At 42.6% G+C, this 21,144-nt stretch overlaps 1 protein-coding gene across 8 annotated transcripts in view; it reads left to right on the top strand.

Annotated features, from left to right (window-relative positions):
- Positions 1-21,144, top strand: part of LOC133388692 (neurotrypsin-like) — a 70,794-nt gene that overhangs the window by 15,349 nt on the left and 34,301 nt on the right. For 3 of the 8 annotated variants that reach the window (XM_061634779.1, XM_061634776.1, XM_061634783.1), the window contains 11 exons: positions 522-567; positions 3,192-3,260; positions 3,363-3,599; positions 6,968-7,091; positions 9,942-10,114; positions 12,117-12,264; positions 12,416-12,594; positions 15,043-15,187; positions 16,077-16,279; positions 18,527-18,668; positions 20,078-20,283. In XM_061634779.1, coding sequence (XP_061490763.1) covers positions 522-567; positions 3,192-3,260; positions 3,363-3,599; positions 6,968-7,091; positions 9,942-10,114; positions 12,117-12,264; positions 12,416-12,594; positions 15,043-15,187; positions 16,077-16,279; positions 18,527-18,668; positions 20,078-20,283 — 1,672 coding nt within the window. The remainder of the gene's footprint in view (positions 1-521; positions 568-3,191; positions 3,261-3,362; positions 3,600-6,967; positions 7,092-9,941; positions 10,115-12,116; positions 12,265-12,415; positions 12,595-15,042; positions 15,188-16,076; positions 16,280-18,526; positions 18,669-20,077; positions 20,284-21,144) is intronic. The other 5 variants (XM_061634782.1, XM_061634780.1, XM_061634784.1 and 2 more) reach the window with 3 other exon arrangements.

The raw sequence follows: 21,144 nt of genomic DNA on the forward strand, positions 1-21,144 counted from the left end.
TAGAAAGAAGGGTGCTTGCCTGTTAGTCCGTTCTCTCTCTAAAGAAAAGATGAACGTGTCGCTTTATCAGATAGAGCTTGTTGAAAATCCGTCCTTATTTGTCGGCTGGACCTCGTCTCATAAATCAATGAAATCTAGTCCTCCCAACAAAAATAGGCTTTGAGGTTAATCTCTTCGTTTCTCCCTGCCCGGGAGAAGTTTCATCAGTCAAAAAAAAAAAGTTTTGACTGATTTATATCTGAATAAGCTTCTTTTGCGGCGGGAGCCCGTCCCAAAAGCAGGCACAGGCTAAGTCACCCTTCCCGGAAGTCCAGCCCAGCAATTATTCATCTGCTTGCTCATAGGCAGATGTGCAAATGGACAAAAGTGCAAATGGATGGCAGCAAGGAGAAGAGTGAGCAACCTTAGTGATTCAAGCATGTCTCCATTGTGCTGTTAATGGGCTTCACAGCATCAAGGACAAAAACCCATGTTGGGATAATAATCTCTCCATGTTTGGTCTCCCGTCTTTTTCCTCCCAGGCTTTGCTGGGATCCCAGTCCAGTCAGAATCATTTGCAGAATACAGGTAAGAATACATAAAAATTAATTTTGGTATCATTCCATCTAATTTAGGTTTCATCTTTATCATATTTTTTTCTATGACCACATTTGGCATAGACATGTCAATCAGTTTGGAAGCACAACAGGACAGGGCTACCCCAAAATGTATTAGTCTGCAAATTCAAGTAAAATAAATAAATAAATAAATAAAAAACCAGAAATGTCTCAACCCAGATCTATTTTCATTAACTTCTAGGGCCTACAGAATGTTAATAAAAAATAGAAGTGAGGTGGGTTCAGGGAGAGATTGGCCTGCTAGAGAAAGTGTGTGTGTGTCATGAGGTTTAAAAGACTCTCCCCTCCCTAAATTATGTGGAGAGTAGACACTTCAGGATGGAGGAAATGAAAAAAGACAACTTTTTTTCTGTCCCGCTGATCAGACACCCACCCCTAAGCTATAAAGTGCTTGGGGCTGTCAGGTTTGGGACTGTCAGGCAGTCCTGAACATGAACCCTGTACCACTATATAACACAATTGGGAAGGTTTCAGTAGGACAAGGAAGAAGAAGAAGAAAAAATCCCTTTTCCTTTCTCCCTCCATCCTGAAATATCCCTCCCTTTTGCCTGCAAACTCCAAACAGCTCTATAAGGCTCCTGTTCTGGATGGCTGGAGTTCTGAACTGGGACCTTTCAGGGGAGGGAGGTGCACTACAACATTTTGTTGCAGATTTTAATTTGTCTGTCATAACAACCCAGAAGCCTACATTAAATGAAAACTACTGTTTTGTCTTCTTTGTTTCTATGTCTATTTTTTTTTCTGTCTTCCTTACTGCCTCTTTTGCCCTTCACTAAACCCCCTCGTGATGACCTCTTGATCTTTTTTTCCTTGGATGCCTCTGCAGTTATCTCAGCTTATTATCTGGATGCAAAATTAATTAACCTGAAAAATTATACTTCCATTCTTCGAAAAGCAAGCATCTAGCCATTAAGCTGTGATAGTACATTTGAAGTTCCCCTATATTTGATCAAATAATGGGTCCATTTAGCCCAATACCATCCACTCTGACTTGCAGAAGTTTTCAAAGATGTCAGGTAAAGGTATTTCTCAGCTCTGTTACTTGGGATCTGTTAAATTAGAATTGTCAGAGACTTAACCTAGGATTTTCTGCATACAAAGCATGTGTGTTGTCTCCCCTAATAGTAGGCTTTAAAGTGTTAGGCCATTATCTGTTGAAACCTCAGTAGTCATTGTCACACCGTTCTGCCCATATCTAGTCTTTCCCTTTAAGAATATTCAGTTGATGTGCTTTTGTGACAGTACTCACAAGAGACTGTGCCGAGCTCTCTGGCCAATGCTATGTATTTATGTCTGGGGAGGATTTGAGGAAAGCAAGCTGCCCTGCTTTTCCCAGAGAGGAAGAGGTGCAAGCTGGATGCTTCCTCAACAGTAATGTAGTGTCAAATTCAAAAGTGCAGGGTCCCTTCTTGATAGCAATGCCCCCTCCCATCCTCTTTTTCCCCCCTGCTGGGTTGGGAATGAAATCCTTGTTAATGCCTTCACCCACAACAAAGACATCCCTAGGAGCCAATAAGTATGACAGGACAGAGTGTTAGCTCCTGAGAAGAGTCTTCTCAATAGCTCTCACTCTGATTCACTGTAGCAAGAAAGAACAAGGAAGTTTGTTAGAAGACTCTTCTCAGTGGCTAACACTCTCATGCTGATTGGCTCATAGGATGTTGGAGACATGGGGACCCTGCTGAGACCCTTGTCCCAAAAAAGTAAGGGGTCTAAGCACTCCCGAGACCCTAGACGACTATACCCCTGTTCCTCAAATAATAATCACTCATAGCCTTTGAGAATTCACTCCTGTCTCAAGATCAGAAAAAAAAGGAGGAGCTGTGGCAGTGTTACATAAGGAGTGGAGCTATGAACTACTTTTGTTCCTAGGCAGGGAGGGTATGAGTTCTCAGGCTTACTGTAGTGGAGGGCTCAGTAAGAGCTCCAGTAGTCAGGCTTGAGAGCTTTGCATTGCTTGGAACAGATTTTTTAAAAAACCCATCCACAGAATAAATGTAAACAGCTCAAGAGATAACACTGACCTGGAAGTTCCAAATTGAACCTTTACTATGAAAAAGGAGAGAGAACATGGGGGAACCTTGGAGATTAGGGGCTTCCTCAGGGAAGTGGCAGCAGCGTTTCTTTCCCCTACCCTTTTCCCTCTTCCAACCAGGCAGCTTCCCTGTTCCTCATAATGCCTCATTTGAAATTATGTACAGCAGGATATATCATTTCTTTCTAAAGGCATTGTTAATGGGGGTAGAATGGCGGTTCCCTCTGGCAACTGCCACTGGCCTGAGGGGGCCACCATTTTTTCCAGCCATCCCTATCTGGACCAATACAATGCTACTGTCCTACTGTCCAGTGTGGGCTGCCATTCCCACCCCTTAGCAATGCTTCTGGGGTGGTGCGATGTCTCTCATGACATAGGGAGGCATTACGGTGGGGTGGGAATGCCAATAGCACCAAAAGAAGAATGCTACTGCTAAGCCCTGTTTAAGCAAAAATAGAAGCTGCTGCCATCGCTCCTTTTCCTAGTGAGCACCCTGCCTCCCAGCTTTCTCAATTTTCTTCTTTTCCCTGCCCCCAAAGATTCAAAATGGCTCCCCACTTTCCAGATCACAAAAGGAATGGGCATTTCCAGCTCAGCACTTCCTGCAGGTGAGGAACAAGCCAAAAGATAATAACTACTTGAACCTAGTCATTCTGTTGAAGTTGTTCATAGAGGCAACCTAAACTGAGATTTTTCTTTTCTGCTTCCAGCATCTGGTGCATGTGAGATGGAGCCTTTTGGATATTACAATGGTTCACTGGCTGTGACAGTCTCTGGGTCAGCTTGCCTAAACTGGTCAGACTTTCCTGATTACGTTCAGCAGTATCCAAACCGGGGGTTAGGGAATCACAACTACTGCAGGAATCCAGATGGTGGGGCAATACCTTGGTGCTTCTACCAGTTTGCCTCTGGAGCTGTTGGCTGGGCCAACTGTGACTGCAGCCAAGGTGAGTAGTACCAAATGTGACACCTGTTGTCCCGCTGATTCTTCTGAAGTGAATGTTCCAGTGTAATGTGCTAGGAGTGCTTGCAGGGCAGAAGGAACTGCTTGCCTCACATTGAAGAACTCAAAAGAACTGAAAGTAGAGGGTTCTGTTCAATAAATTTGCCCCATTAGTGCAAGGACTACTACCTGTGCAATGGAACTTCCTCTCTGTCTCCTCTCCTTGTGTGCTCCCAAATGTGTTCTGGGGGTTCCCCAACCCTCCAGAGGAGATTTGGGGGTGGGGAGCTTGAGGAGAGGAAGTCCTACTGTGTAGGCAGAAGTCTTTGCAGTAACAGGACAATGTCATTGGGTACAACTCAAAGTTTCTAGATAGAAAGTTCATGGCGGAGGTGACTGGTTTGTTTAATACTCTGTACTGCCCTTTACCATATGGAGTCACAGGGCAGTGTACAACATTTTAAAACACACCAACACATATTTCTAAAACTATGTAAAGCATCAATACCTTATTTCCTCTGTTTCTGAAGCCAAAATGGCACCACTCACACACAAGAAGGTATCGCCATGCTTGAGAGAATTCCAAGGTTTACAAAAAAGTCTTTTTCAAAACAAATAAATAGGCCTATGGGAGGGAGAACCTCAAAAACAGACCATTGAGGATTGATCATACTCAGCAACCATTGAATATTGACTGACTGTTGTGGGGGGAGGGGAGAATAACAGAAAACAGTGGAGGGAGGAGGGAATAGAATGGAGACGCTGGCATCCTGAACAGCAGCCCTCTATGTTATGTCATTTTGTTGCAGATTCCACTTGTGTTTAAGGAGCAAATTATTTATCACACCCAATGAATATGTGCAATAAAAGGGCCTTCCTTCCTTCCTTCCTTCCTTTCTTCTTACTCTTCCTCATTTCTCAAACCTCTTTCTGAAGTGAAGGGTCAAATCTGTAAAGAAATTTGGAGCAGCCATGTTAAAAGGTAGGGGCAGGGCATTCCAGGCAGGGGGTTGCCAACCCTGCTTGGATATGGATATATTTGGATATCTTTGCAGAGGATCCCTGGTCAAGCTTTACCAACAACACAACACAACCCATCTACTGAGAAGTAAGTCCTATTGAGTTCTATGGGGCTTAGTCCTTTAGTGAGTATGTTTAGAATTGCAGCCTTCAGGGGCATCCATCTTTACTCCTGAGTGCTCCCATCTAACATCTCCACAACACTAGGCTCCTTTCTTCCTGCAATGGCCTTCTGGTGACTGGCCTGGCCTCAGGGCACTTAAACCCTTTTTGCCAGAAGCAAATTGGCTAGATTAAATGTTCCCTACCCAGGCTCCATCTTTTAGGTAAGATTTCTATCTTAATTTCCAATCAGAGAAATGTTTTGGTTTGAATTGTATGCTCCAAGCAACTGTGGTTGATGCTTAATGTGTCATATTAATGACATCACTTGGACCCGCCCCGTGACATCACTTGGGCCTGCCCCGTGACATCACTCAGGCACGCACCAATGACATTGCTAGGGACTGCCCCCAAAACCTCAGGGTTTCGGATGCTTTTGACATGGCAACCCTAATCTAGTACTTTCTGCCTGAAAAAGTTGTCAGGAAGAAAGAAGAATGGATGAATTTGAGGCAACAAGGAAAAGACAGAGAGAGAAAAAACTGAGGGTCTAGTAACTGTTTTTCCTGTTGCTGCTGCAGCTCTAGATGTACTTCTCTAGGAATCTGCTTTCATGGTTGGAAATGTCTAAGAGATGGAACCCAAAACTCTAATATTGAGTAGGGCAGCTATGGCCCTCTAGACTTTGCTGAACTATGACTCCCATTATCCTTGGCCATTGTTCATGTTTGCTGGAGGTCATGCGAGTTGTACTTCAGGTCAACAACATATGGAGGGCCGAAGCTTCCCCACACAGACTATTCAGGGTCTCCACAGTTTTGAATACAGAAGGATTGAGTAGTTAACAGCCCTGGATGAATGCAGCATATGAGATTGTGCATAGAGGTGGATTATCCCCTGCTCTTACAATGCATGAGAGGCAGTGTGGTAAAATGGTTAGAGAGTTGAACTAGGCCCTGGGAGATGAGGGTTTAAATTCCTGGTCAGTCTATGAAGCTCAGTGTGTGAGTTTGGGCTAATCACTGTCTCAACATGACCCTTTTCACAGTGTAATTATGAAGATAAAAGGTGAGAGGGAGAAAACTGTGTACACTGCTCTGAGCTCCTTGGAGGAAGGGTGGGATGAAAATGTCATAAATTAAGCAATGTTATGGAGGAGCCTAGACCAGGCAGAGATTTCTTTTTATTATTAAAATTGAATAAAACATGTTCTTCCCATTGGTGGTTTTGAGAGAAGCATTATTTTAGGATCTACTCTCTGTTTGTTGATGAGCTCACACTCGGGGTGCTTCCAGATGGGTGGAATGGGTGCTCCTCATGCATGCGTATTTTTTCGCACCATCCACATGATATCATGGGCATCAAAATGCCAATTTGCCATTTTGATGCCAGCCTGTATTCCCCCACCTAATTTAATCTGATGTTAAAAAATATGTTGCCTATGGCCTGTTTGCAATATCTCCTTCTGGACCAATAGCATTTGGGACAAGTTCAAAGTTCTAGTTTTGGTTTACAAAGCTCTACACAGATTGGGATCAGGATACCTGAAAGATCATCTTACTCCTTCTATACCCAGCTGATCACTGTGCTCTGCAAGTGAGGGCCTCCTGCATACCATTTTATGAGGAGGTCCACTCCACACAACATAGAAAGTGGATCTTTAGTGTTGTGGCACTGACACTTTAGAATTCCCTCCCCTTAAATATTAGACAAGCGCCACCACTTATATTTTCGTCCCCTATTGAAGACCTTCCTCTTTCAACAAGCCTTTTAAGTAGAGGCCTTACTCTAGTCTCCGTCTGTGCTGGAATTCCTTTGTAAGATGCTTTAAAAAAAATTAAAAGATGTTTTTAAAGATTTTTTGTTTTAAAGTCTTTTGTTTTTAAGATGTTTTAAAGTGGTTTTGGTGTTGTCATTTGCTGCCTTGGGCTCCTTCTGGGAGGAAGGACGGGATATGAATGTAATAAATCAATAATAATAAATAACATCTGAACAACCCATTTACAATATTAACCCCCCAGAAGCACCCTCTCTGTACCACAGAGCAAAAGATAAATAGAAATCAATGGCAATGATAAATTGTTCTTGTCCCATTTCTGCAGAATTGTCTCAGTCATCCCTGAGACAAGAGGGTAGGTAGATGGTTCTTCATTTGCTTCTTTGGGAAGGAAGATTGTCCTCAAAAATTGCTCAGCCTTTTCAAAGATCCTGCTGGTGTGATTCTTAGGGCCTCTCTCTGTTTTGATCCAGGTGCTGTGCGACTGATAGAGAGTGGCAGGGTGGAGTTATACTTCAACGGGCTGTGGGGCACTATCTGTGGGGATCACTGGACAGACTGGGATGCCAGTGTGGTCTGCAGACAGCTGGGACTCAGGTAGGAATGTCTAATTGCAGGGAGGCCCCATCATTTTCTCAAAAGGACAACATTAGATGTTGGAGACCAAAATTTCCTTGATATGTAATTAAGGATGGGGAACAAATTCAGTTCTCATTTAAAGCATATTTTATCAAATTTACACTTTCTGAAACAATATGAGAACTGAAACACAGCCATCCTTTGACATTTGCACTTACCAGAATTTTGTGATGCAATTCTCCAACTAAACAATGTTTTCCAAAATGCTTATATTAGGGGGAAATGTGTATAAAAATTAATTTATCAGTGAAAATACCATACAGAAATGCATTATATGGTGAGAAATGGCTTGCAAAAATGTGTACATTAGTCAAAACTGCATATGAAATGTATTTATTAGGAGAAATTCACACTAAAATGCTGAAGAATTTTCATGAGGCTGTTAAAAAAAATCGCAAATTGCTACAGAAATGTGGAGAACTGAATTTAAGATTGGAAAAAATAGAAACTGAGAGAACTGAAATTGACAGGTCCTTCCATCTCTATTGAAAACATACAGAGCATTTTACTTATTTCTAAATGGACATATTAAAGGCCAAACCACATATGGTACAGGTAGATTTGTGATCATAATGCCTGCATCATCATCATCATCATCAAAGTACAAGCAGCCATGAAGGGACAGATCAAACTTGGGCTGTATAGTTAGTTTATATAAGTTCCATATATATTAACTCAGTGTAAGTTGTGAGTTGTAAATTTTAAGATTTTGGTGTTTAAATTTGTTTTACTTGTTCTGTGATTGTATAATAATTTTTTTTGTTGATTTGGGTTTTGGCACTGGAAAAGGTTTTATTTTGTTTTTTTAAACCCTTTCCCCTACCATGTTTTCTTGAATCAAACCACATGTGCAAGCCTGCCCTTTGTCATCTGGGAGAAAATGTACAGGTATCCATTTGAATCCATTGAAGTGTCCAGAGCGCGGTCTTGTCCTTTATTACTGGATGAATTTCAGCCCGGAGGACTGTTACTAGATCTAGGGCCTTTTCTGTGGTGGCCCCCGAATTATGGAACAGCTTACCGGAGGAAATACTCCTGGCACCTACGGTTCTTTCTTTTAGGCGTCAGGTTAAGACCTGGCTGTACTCCCAGGCATTTTAATGTTTAATGCTTTATGTTTATGTTTTTAGTTTAATGTGTTCCTTTGTTACTGATTTTATTCTATATTGTATTTTAATCTCGTTTTGTACACCGCCCAGAGAGCTATTAGCTATGGGCGGTCTAGAAATGAAAATAAAATAAATAAATAAATAAAATAAATAAATAGTGGCAGCTTTAGAATGAGCAGGCAGTTTAAAGTGAGAGAACAGTAGAGAGGGAAGAACTAAAGCCTGTCTGGAGAATTTGATTATACTGCTTTCATGCCTTGTTTATCACCTGTAAGGATGTAGCCACTTTGGGGGGAAAGTTAGCCTTTGGGAAGCAGGTGCCTGAGCAAATCATCCTATTTCCTCAGTTTCTACTCCACTGAGCAAGACTTCAGCTGATCTTACCTTTCCACCTTCCCGCTTATTCCTGGAGTATAGGAGAGGCACCAAAGAGTTGCACCTTCACCAGTCAAGCAGATCTCCATATTAAAAAGTGTATTTAGAATGAGGACAGACAGAAATACAAGGAAAAGGAGTTCAAGACTGTCAGTATAAAAGCAAAATGAGCTACCTAATCTTGCTTTATGTTTGATAATCTGGCAGCCCAAAGTTATTGAATTCCCACAACTCCAATGTGAGGAAAAGCTGGCCTAAGTATTTATTTATTTATTTATTTGTTTATTATAACATTCATAACCTGCTTTCCTCCAAGGAGCTCAAGGTGGTAGATTTATCCTCACAACAGCCCTGTAAGGTAGGTTAGGCTGAGAGACAGTGACTGGCCCAAGGTCACCCAGTGAGCTTCATGACTAAGCAGGGATTTGAACCTGGTCTCTCGGGACCTAGTTCAACATTCTAACCACTACACCACCCTGGCTCCAATTTGGATGTTGTAAATTGTTCCAGTTTTCTTACAGGAAAAAGGGGCCCAGAGAAGTGGAAGAGTTTGGCAAACCAGTCACTACTGGGCAAGTGGGGATGGTGTTCCAACCTCCATTCCGTGGAAGAGTATTTTTCCCATAGGTGGGCTGAGGGAGGGCTTCTGGGATAACATTTATTTAAATAAAGCAAGGCTAAAACATGTAGTACTTTTCATATCTTGACTGGAGCAACCCAAAGATTCAAAAGTCCTAAGAGAGGGGAAGAGAAAGGTGGGAATCTTTCCTGTTGCTGGAGAGGCATTTCCACCCCTGGCCCTGTGTCAGAGAAGGCTGCTCCTCTGGAACTCTCTTGGCTATGCGTATCTCACTCTAAGAATGCAGCCCAGTTCCTTATGGGGCCTTTCACAGTTTAATCTTAAGTCACCAAAGAGGTAAAAATGGGTTATTTATAATATTCAAGAAGAACATGTTATATCTAAAAATTGGACTTGTCTAATATACACACATGTTGCTCTAGCATTACCACCCACATCCAAATCAGCCCCCCTCACCAAACAGCTGCTTTTACCCATTTTATTCAGCAAAGGAAAAAAAATGGTTTCTGTGCATAAAACAAGTATGTCAAGGAGAAGGCTGATATAGAACCCTTTCCCCTTGACATCCAGTTTCTACTTACAGGACTATTTTTTGTATGGAGGAATGTTCAGTCATGTGATACTGCTCCTGATCTTTATCACATCTATGAGGATTAGCCCGTCAGTGTTGTCAAGTTGTTGTTGTTGCTAATAATAATAATAAACTCCCAATGGTGTTATTGCATTTTCTACTTTCTGGCTTAGTGAAATTGGCACCGCCCAAAGGGAGAGTTCTTCTGGTTTGGGGCCAACACCCTTTCATCTGCAGTCTGCAAATTGTCGTGGGGACGAGAAGATGCTGTTGCAGTGCAGTTACCAAGAGATGTTCAGAACTTGCAGTCAAGGATCTGCAGCAGCCAGTTGTGTCCTACCTCAAGGTAAACCTGATAATTTATTTTATTTTATGAACGAAAAGTATAAACACACCCAGAAGATGATTCCAGCCCTTTTAGCAAAATGGCAAACAGACAATAATTCTTAACAGTGCTGAGAGAGGCATGGTACAGGCATTGTTGCCCATTATATATACACACACATGCACAAATATATACACACACATAAATACACTCACTCATTTTGTTGTCCCACTGCCATCTCTGGTCAAATAAATTTTTGAGGCACTATAAAAATCTACAAAAGCCATTTACTAAAACCAACAGTAGGTTGAGAAGGCATATAATGGCAACAATGCCTCCTTCATGCCATTTCAGTTCTCTGGGGGTGGGGGGTAACACTGTCTCTAACCTTACTTGCAGTGTAATCATTAATGGCCTAAAAAGATGTGCGGGGGGATTGCCATGTTGGTTGTTTATGGCCCATTCATGAATAAAGCAGAGGATGGAGGGTGGTCTAATTTTAAAAAACATAGGAACATAGGAAGCTGCCTTATAATGAATCAGGCCATTGGTCCATCTCGCTCAACATTGTCTACATTGACTGGCAGTGACTCTCCAGAGTTTCAGACAGAAATCTTCCCCAGCCCTATCTGCAGGTGCTTGGGATTGAACCTGGGACCTTATATATGCAAAGCAGTTGCTCTACCATTAAGCTACAGCCCTCCCACTTAAAGAAAGGCATGTGAGAGGAACGAAACCCTCACCTACATTATCCTGTGTTCTCCATCACTCTTTTGTCACTAGTCTGACTCTGGAGTGGGAAGTGAGCTGCGCTGGAAGAAGACTTCCTAAGACAATTGAGTGCAAGAAAGCAAAGCAAGGGAAGGTTCAGGTCCTCTTTCTCACACTCATCCCACCACACCCCTCCTCATTTTAGTGGCAGACACATGAATAAACAAATGTGCCTGCCCCCCCACATCTTGTTTGACCCTGAATATTCAGCAAATGTAACCAAGCATGGATCGTTTAAGTTCTGACCCAAGAGATCTCGATTCAAATCCTAGCTCCACCATGAGTATATGGTCATGGGCATCGCTTTTTCCAAGCTGTAAAATGTGAAAAAGTGACATTTCATCGGCATGTTATGAAGATGAATGAAAACAACTTACTACCACAAAAAAAAGAGAGTGAGCCCTCTTTCTGAGTCAAGCCCTAAGCATACCAGGCTGTAATCATAACCCTTCTTACGTGCTGGGAGTAAGCCCCATTGAACTGAATAGGGCATTTCTAAGTAGAAATAGTTAGAACTGCACTGTTAGTTTATTTCACTTTGAAGTAATAAATACTGGGAGCCAGGGTCTCTGAGTCACTGTGAGTAGCTCAGTTCCACAGGAATTGAACAGGGAAAGGGTCTCTCTCTTCTCTTTCAGGGACGAACTACATGCTATGTTATTTACACTTTTTTAAAAGAGTGCTTAAGGTGGCCACTTTAATTCTGATGGAAAAGCAACTGTGTGGAGCCCCAGTCCAGAATGTGCTCCTGATTAAGATCAGGGGTCTACACTGGTTTCCCATCAACCTCCCCACCCTCTGCTGCTGTTTCCCCCCAAGTGCTGTTTGTAGTAAACTGCTCTTTCATGGACAAAAAGCATGTGTGTGTGCACATGGTTACTTGCACACATGTGAATAACGTAACATATATTTTGGTCCTCGGTAAGCAAACTAAGGAAAGGAAAAATATTTTTAATGCACAGAAGGGATACTCAGAAGTTGGAGAAGCAGTCCATTTGGGAAGGGACAATCCCTGTTTTGCCTGGATGATGGAGATGGGCATGCCCCCCTTTCCCTTGTGTTACACAGCAGTTATATTAAAAGTATAGCTCCTGAAGCAATTACTGCCCCCCACAAAAAGGGGAGGAGAATCCATTGTCATGGCAGAAAGGATTGTTGTCCTAAGCTATGAGGATAATGTTTTGATTTGTTTTGTTATGTTTTGGGTTTTCCCCCCCTTTATTTTGTTTGTCTCACCCTTCCTGAAGAGCAGGTATAGGGTCTCCACTTCGTCTGGTGGGGGGCCAAAAGAGCTTTGAGGGTCGACTGGAAGTCTATCATGCTGGCCATTGGGGCACCATCTGCGATGACCAATGGGATGACAAAGATGCTGAGGTGATTTGCAGACAGCTGGGCCTCAGGTAAACTGTCACCTGCTCCTTTTTACATGGTGACATTTATGAATGCAGAACTGCCATATTGGATCACATTAAAGCTAGTGTTCCATCTCTTGTGTTGTCATAAAGTGATTGTATTGGTCCTTACAGTGTGTAATGTTTGTCTTCTCCCAAGCGGATCCCCAAAGGCTGTGTCTTGGGCTCACTTTGGGCAAGGCTTGGGCCCAATCCTCCTGGACAATGTGGAGTGCTTAGGCAATGAGTTTTTACTGGACCAGTGCACGAAAAGTAGCTGGGGAGAGCACAACTGTGACCACATTGAAGACGCAGGAGTAATCTGTGACCCCTTTTCAGGTAATGATCCCTGTGGCACTCCCCCAGAGAGCACACAGCCTGTTGGAGTCAGACCCTAATGAGTCCATTTTCTCTGGTCAAGGGCTCATTATCTGGCTGAATTGCATCAGACAGAGTGAAGGTGGGGATTCACATGATGGAATGCAGATTCTCTGCACATATAAAACTAGCATATGAAAGAGAGAAGCTGTAACCTAGCCTTTTCCCCATTTTCTATATACAATGATTTATTTATTTTGAAGGGTGATGCCTTCAATTAGATAAGCTCGCACCTGCTGTCTGAAGTGGTACAGTCCAGACACAGGTTTCCTACCTCAGTGATTTTGACCCCAAATGTTGCAGTCTGCTCCCTTCACTGACCCATGATCCCTAGTGAATGAAGGATAGCCAGAGGAGCTTCACTATTCACTCCTGAACTCATTGGGGGACTGGAGTTCTAGAAAGCTATTATAAGACTGAGGTTGGGCAGAACAGGGAGGATGTAATGGGTGCAGGCCCATTACCTCCTTACCTATAGAAGCCCGTAATCAGTTTCTGGTTCAAGGCTTTAGAAAAAACAATATATACACATACAACTATATACAATATACTGTGCAACTATGGAAGTTGTAAAGACCCTCCGTGGCGCAGAGTGGTAAGCGGCGGTAACGCAGCCGAAGCTCTGCTCACGGCCGGAGTTCAATTCTAACGGAAGGAGGAAGTCGAATCTCCGGTAAAAGGGGTTGAGGTCCACTCAGCCTTCCATCCATCCGTGGTCGGTAAATGAGTACCCGGCATATGTCGTATCCAGGTTGGGGCTCAGGAACCAGACCAAGTGGTGAAAGCAATTCAGTTTTTATTAAAGTAATATTCAAGCAAAGACTGCGCCGTCTCATGAACTTCAATTACAAAACATAACCTGCGACATGGAAGAGAGTTGACAGAACAAGGAACCACTATTCCCCCGTCCCTTAAGAAGGGGGCAATCGAGCGCGAATTCTCTCACTCCTCCTCAAAGTGCTCTCATCCACCCCCCTCCTCTCCCCTTCTTTTGCTGCCTCTTTTGATGTCTCCTTGTACGTGGTGAAGGGGGTGCCACTGCCCCCTCCCCTTCTGAGGACTCTGATTCAGGTATGGGGGAAAGTGGGGGGGCAAGGCCTAAACCATCTGGCTGCTTCTTCTTGCTTTTCCCTGGATCAGGAGGAGGTTGGATTCCCCCTTGCCCTCCCTCCTTCTCCAACTGCTCTAAGCTCGAAGGGGGAGGAGGCGTGGGAAGCTCACGGGAAGGATATGTGTCTGTTGAACATTCAAGGTCTTCGCTGCCGGACAGTTCTATCTCTGAGATTCCCACCCCCTCTTCTTCTCTTTCACACGGCTCTGACCAAATGACCCCCTCCCTCTCCTCATCTTCTGAAACATCAGGGCCCCAATCCTGCATCCTGACAGGGTAAAGAAAGAAAGGCCGGGGAAGGAACTGGCAATCCCACCCAATATATACGGTCTGCCTAGTAAACGTCGCAAGACGTCACCCTAAGAGTCGGAAACGACTCGCACTATAAGTGCGAGGACACCTTTACCTTTTTATGGAGGTTGTAAGTGTGCTCGTTAAAAAATTAAATTAAGCAGAGATTCTGAATGTTCTACAAGTATGCCTGTGTTTGATTCAGGTTTGGTCATTTGTTCTGTATTTTATTATTTTATAAAGTTTTTGATGACTTCATGGTATACCACATGATCTTTTTTATGAGTTGGCAATTTATAAATATTCTTATAAATAAATATTTTACAATGTGGCTAGGGCCTGACTTACTGTGAAGTGGCATGTAGCCATAATTCTAGGCAGCAAGATAGGAGTATATGTGTTCATTTCTTGATTTCAACTTCCCTCTCCTGTGTGCCATTAAATCAGGAGTGGGGGAGGGATGTCACTTTGATTTTTCTCTTGAAGTGTGAAAAACATCTAAGGCTGCATATTTATGGTATTTTCCCATTTAATTATTATTCAGCTTCTTGTTACATTTCAAAGGAAATACAATGCGAGATGAAAGAGCTATGGGGGGAATGCAATAAATATTTTGTGCATTTAAGTCTAATTGATTTCAGTGCAAGCATTAAACACAGGCTTAACTTTCTACCATTAAAATCAATATGATTTAAAATGTATGATTTGGGTTGGATTATAGCTGCTGTCTTTTGATGTAAAGTTCTGCATTAGGAATATTGTCCCACTATGTTTGGAGCAATCATGGTATTGGCGATTTCAAAATTTCCTAGGTTTACTCTATAGCGGAAGGCTATGAGATATCTTAGCAATCTCTCAAAACATTTATTGCCAAGAGACATTTCTGGAAGACTTGGGATAATGGAGTATTTACCTCTAGTACTGTGTGTAGTCTTCAGAATCATAGGATGGGAGGGAAGGAATATTCTTGGTTAATCACTTGCCTATCCTTACCTCTCTGACCCTAGCAGAAGGTACTATTCGCCTGGCAGGAGGCCACAACTCACATGAAGGAAGGGTGGAGGTATACCACAATGGAGGCTGGGGATGCGTGTGTGATGATGGCTGGACAGGTATCAATGCACAGGTGGCTTGTAGACAGCTGGGCTTCAGGTAGGTAAAAGTCTAGATAATACTTTTAAAAAATGGGGGGGTTAATTAGCCAGCTGTGGATCAATTATGACAAACCAAAGTTAGCACAAATCATGGTTTACAAGCTCACTTGAAACCATGGTTTCTGATTCTAGCTTGCTAGAATCTAGGGTTTGTCATAGTTAGGTTTCATTAACTATGGTTAAATGTGATATCTGAATCAAGACAAAATGTTGGATATAAAACCTGACTTCATAATCAGAGAGCAATGCAAAGTCTGGTGCTATTCATGGATTGCCATCAGTGAAAAAAGGAACATCTAGAAGATAGTGGAAGTGGTGCAGATTTTCTGTTTTCTACAAATGTTAAAATGTCATAAAGAGTATCCTTTTTAAATATGTTAAAACCAGAAAGAAACAATAGCTCACAGAAGGATTATTAGTTTTCACAAAAATGTGCACAACCCTATGTATGATTAATATTACAATTTTTGCTGTTGTAAGGGGGAAACGGGAAATGTGAGGGAAGGGCATCAATGTCTATTCTATTCTATTCATATCCCACCTTTAAGTCCCAGTAGCTTCCAATAGAAATCATACTGATTTGTTAGAGTTTAATTTAATGATAAATAGGACAGATCTTCTTCATGTTTGCACCCTCCCTTTGAGGGCATATTATCAAATATATATTCATAAGAAAGTATATATGCAAGACCCTATCCTTTCCCTGTCATCTTTCTTGGGAATGAGCTCATGCCAAGTAACTCATCCACTTTGCAACTGAAATTGTTCTCCAGCTTTGCATTGATGGGTTCAAAGGAATATTGAATTGTTGATGGTTAAGGCTGCTGGTCTGTGAAGAAAACTCTGAGGAAAGTGTTTTCTATCACATCTTTGCTTGCTTCCTCTAGTGGCCCTGCCAGGTTGGCATCAGAGGGGGAATTTGCTTCTGGTCAAGGCTTCATCTTACTGGATGATGTGGCTTGCAAAGGCACTGAGCTATCACTCTTTGACTGTCCCCATAGTAACTGGGGTCAGCATGACTGCTCACATGAAGAGGATGTGGGAGTCCACTGTTCCTTGGACAGCAACAGGATTACTGAAGAGGCTACAGGTAACTAGCCATGGATTCTCCAAAGCAGTGAGAACTTGGTGTTGAGGCAAGTTTGTGGAGGCCACTCCCTTGCTGTGAAATGGCCCCTGATTACCTGAATTCTGTAAAGCCCCTTGTGCTGAAGAAGTTGGCTTTTTATTCAATTACTTCCAGCCATGTAGTCGTGATATGGGTAGCCATGTTTGTTTGTGCATGTACCTGCCTTATAAAACAGGGGTGGGATTTAATTTAACATTTAAAGGGATACATGGGTGAGGGATACTGAAGCCTCCCCTCCAGTGCTCCAGGCACTTTTCTTCCAATCTGGCTCCAATCTCAGTTGGGCTGGGAGGAAAGTGACAGAACACAAGGGAGGCAATACAGCAGGTAGCCAGACTTGGCTTCCTTCTTTCACACCCTCATTTTGATGTAAAAAATTAGACTTGCACACACCCCATTCCACATTTTACACGTGAATAGGACAAGTGAAAGGCTCTTCAGGTTTATTTGTAATTATCCAACACTGGAACTTGTACTTGCTTTTAGTTTTCTTTTAGGCTTGGTTTAATCTCTTCAGACAAATGAGCTGAGGAATGAGTTAGTACTTCAAAGTGCCATTAGCCTTTTCTAATCAAATGTGTGTTGTTTCCTCCTCCTTTGTTTTCTCCATTTCTCTTCATTCCTTTCAGGCTAGATTATTTGATTAAGTTCCACAACAAATGGAGCTTCTCAATTCCCCAGCACATAGGGTGGTATTCAGTGCTAGTCCTACTCAGTTCAATATGTTTATTCAATGTGTTTATTGCTTAGTCCAAAGACCATTGCAGAACAGAAATACAAAACATTAAGACATTAAATGACTTTCATACAATGTCAATAATCACAATTAAAATTAATAAAATTAATAAATAAAATATATAACTAGTCTTAAAATAAATAGAGCTTTACTTGTAAAACAGTTAAACATTCCTATAATAGGAAATAAAATGATATTTAACATTTAATATCATATCAGAGAGCATTTTGTGCACTCATATCTCCAAATCTCTATGACATTTTACAGAGATGGAATCCAGGAACTTTTCTCTGCATCTAGCAGCCTTCACCGCAAATGCAGCAACCCTCTGGATTACATACTGATCTGTTGTCTGTAACAAAAAGCCAAGTTTCTCTTTCACATCCCAATTTCATTTTCTTTAGGAATGATGGCTCGAAATAACTTTCTCTAATGTCGGTATACAACTGACACTCGAGTATGTAATGAGCCAAGTCCTCCAGAACTGGGTCTCCACAAACACACAACCTATCTTGTGCTGGTATACCATAAAATCTCCCCCATTTCATCATTGTATCCATTTGTTCAAAACGTAGACATGTAAAAGCTTTATGAAATTCCATTGTTGTGGGGAATGACAGATATTTTTCATATTGGTCCTCACATATCACAGATCACAGATATTACTGGTAACGTTCATCCTTGGATTCAATACCTGAACAGAGAATCCAAAATTTGGAAATAGGTTTAAAAGTTTCTGCAACCAAAGGTTTCCTGAGTGAGTGCCCTCTGTTCCTCCAGGCAGATCTTAGGGAACCTTTCTTCCATTAGGTTACTTATTCTGCACCAGTAATTTACCATCCTGACATATATTAACCCAGAGACCTTTTCCATGCCCAGTTCGACTCTAGTTAAATAAGCTGGGGTAGGAAAATCATACACAGAAAGAGGCTCTGAATTCTTTCCATTTTAGAAAGACCTGCAAAGCTCCAGATTTCAGCGCCAAATACTAGCATTGGTATCACCTTTGCTTTAAAGATGTTTAAAACTGGGTGTAGTGAGCCTGAATACCTGTAATTTAGCAGTCTGTTTCAAGATTGTAAACAGGCAGCTGATTTCATTTCGTTTTTCTAAATAGACCCAAGATCCTGAGGCTGAGAAGATAATGCCAAGATAACAATAGGGTTTTACCTGTGCTATGTCTTTGGGGTTAATAAACCATCTGTGCAATTTTTTCTTTCTACCAAAAACTAGTCTAGTCCTACTCAGAATAGATCCATTGAAGTGAATAAGTGCTACTAACTTAGGTTCATTAATTTCAATAGGTCTTCTCTGAGTAGGACTTAGTTGAATGCAACCCATTATCTTGTAGTCTCTCTTTTTCTTTTCTTTTTTAAAATTAAGCTAATCTTATGTATAAGAAGTGGCTCATGAGCTTGCCTTGGTACTAATTCTTCTTCAGCATGTCTTAAATCATGTTCTTTAACCTGTAGGGCTCCTTGTGCGGCTGGTGGATGGGGACAGCACCAAAGAGGGGCGTGTAGAGGTTTTCCTGAATGGACAGTGGGGCAGTGTCTGTGACTACAGCTGGACAGATAGAGATGCAGCTGTGGTGTGCAGGCAGCTGGGTTACAGGTAACTGATTTACAAGGTGCTGCTTAAGGTTGGAGGGAAGAATATTTGAAGTGTCTGGTCAGATTCAACACCTACTTTTGCCCAATGAAGCACTTAGAAGGGTGAAGTGGGTCATAGCCCCACCACCACTATCACTATCCTTAATGGTAGATTATTAGAAGAAAACTCCTACAGAAGCAGTTCCCTTAAGAGGAGACAATTGCAGTCTCATGAAAGTGGCCTTCAAAGCAGAGTCAGGGAAACTTCTAGAGCAGAGGTAGCCAACATTGTGCCCTCTAGATGTTGTTGGACTCCAACTCCCTTGTGCCCCAGCTGGAATGGCCAACCAGGACCAGTTCTAAAGGGCGGCCAGGTTGGGCACTGGCCCGAGGGCCCCGGAGCTACAGGAGCCCCTGAGGGGCCCTCCACTCCCCTTCCACGATCTGCACCCCCATGCCCCCCACTTACCTGTCAGCCGACTTTTTAGCATTGCCCTTAATGAAGATGGCGGCTGCAGCTTCCCTAAGGTACTGAAGCCGCTGCCGCCATCTTAGTTGATGGCAGAGATGTGTGTGCGTAGCACACACGTGTGCCATCAACAAAGATGGCGGCGGAGGCTTCATTCCCCTTAGGGAAACCGCGGCCGCCATCTTCATTAAGGGCAATGGTAAAGACTAGACAGGCAGGGGGCCTGTGGGGGGTGAGTGGGGGGGCCGCGCGCGCACATGCATACGCTCACACCCACCCAACCAGTGGGGGGCCAGGGCAAGCTGATGCCCAAGGGCCCCTGCATGCCTGGAGCCGGCCCTGTGGCCAACAGTCAAAGGTTATGGCAGTTGTGGCCAGACAACATCTGGAGGGAACCACACTGGCTACCTCTACCACCCTTTTGAGAGTGCTGTAGTGCCAGAGTACAGCAGGTTGTTCTTGCAAAGCCTTCACTTGGCTTTCCAACACCTTTCTAGCATCTTAATCCTGACCTTAGCATCCCACCCCCAATCAGAAACAAACCTACTTCTTTACTTTCCTGGACCATCTGCAGCCTTCCACTTGATTTTCAGGACATGGTATATAACAAATCCTCAAGTGACCAGCCAAAGTTTAGAGGCTACCTTGCTTGGGAGGAAATGGCCAGTTAATTTAATTGCTTTTATTTAGGGTTCTAACGGAAAGGCAACACTCTCATGCTATTCAAATGACTTGGTCATAATGGTGGTATTTCAGTGTATTGTAGTATTTGTCTCTGGAATGTATTACTTATGATCTCCCTGCTCTGGGGGAGTCTTTCCTTGAGTTTTTTTGTAGTACAGCTTGCCCTCTACATGTGGCACACTTTGGCCCGGATTATGGGAGTTAATCTCTTGGGGACTAATATGTGGAGGGGCTTGTCTTACTGGTGTTGTTCCATTTAACTGATTCTCTCCTTCCAGTGGGACTGCAAAAGCTAAGACTGTGGCTTATCTTGGTGAAGGACATGTACCCATCCATCTAGACAGTGTGGAGTGCAGTGGCACTGAGCGCAACTTGGGGGAGTGCATCACCCATGACAGTAGCATTCACAACTGTTGGCATAGTAAAAATTCTGGAGTGATCTGCGACTACAGGGAGGAAGAAACCCAGGCAAACACAAATGCAGGTGCATTGCATATAAATCGTGCCCTTTTCTCTCCATAGTATTTTTAATAGCTATGGTTGTGTATGGAATATGGACTTTAGCATAAAGTTTGGCTTCTACAGACTCTCAGCTGTCATTAGACAAAGAGCAATTTTGCATTGCAGGAAATGGCAACTCGAAAGGCAAATAGCAAGTTGTGGGAGGGAATTTTAGGCGTATAGGAAGAAAGGGTGAAAACACCCCAACAACCTCTCAGTGCCCCTTGGCCCTGATCCAGATTATGCCCCTCAAAAAATCCCACTCCCTAAAAAAAACCCACAAGAAAAAGTCATATTCTTAATCAAGTTAACCCAAATTCTATTACAAAAAAGAAAATAAAAAGCTGAATTCTGCAACCCATATAAATTATTGTTAAGTACCTTTGTGATTTCTCTTATTCTGTTTTTAAGTGATCTGCATAATTTATTTTGCTTCTGCTAGTAAAGTCTATCTTTACAGTCATAATGGCTCAAAATTTGCTTTTTTTAAAAAAAAAGGAAAAGAAAGCTCAGCTGTGGCCAGAAACAAGACTGGAGATCTTCCTGTGCTACTGGCATGCCTAGTCCTCCCAGACTATGGTACACAAATGCCATGATATTTGTATACTAAATATTCTCCACTCCTGATATCATTGTCTCTTTAGGAGAGGCTGTGTCCTGCACCTAGGGGCCAGTGCTGTAATCAGCAGCACATATAAACCTTTGCATCCATCAGGATTCTGAACAAGTCTGTTTTGATAAGTGGAAAGGTCCATAGCTCAGTGGTAGAGAATGTGGGTTGCAGCAGGCAGAAAGGAGCAGCTTCAGTCTTTGACTTCTCACTTACAGAAAATTTCTCAGGCAG

The sequence above is a fragment of the Rhineura floridana genome, chromosome 7 (genome assembly GCF_030035675.1).
Source record: "Rhineura floridana isolate rRhiFlo1 chromosome 7, rRhiFlo1.hap2, whole genome shotgun sequence".
In the NCBI taxonomy this organism is placed as follows: domain Eukaryota; kingdom Metazoa; phylum Chordata; class Lepidosauria; order Squamata; family Rhineuridae; genus Rhineura; species Rhineura floridana.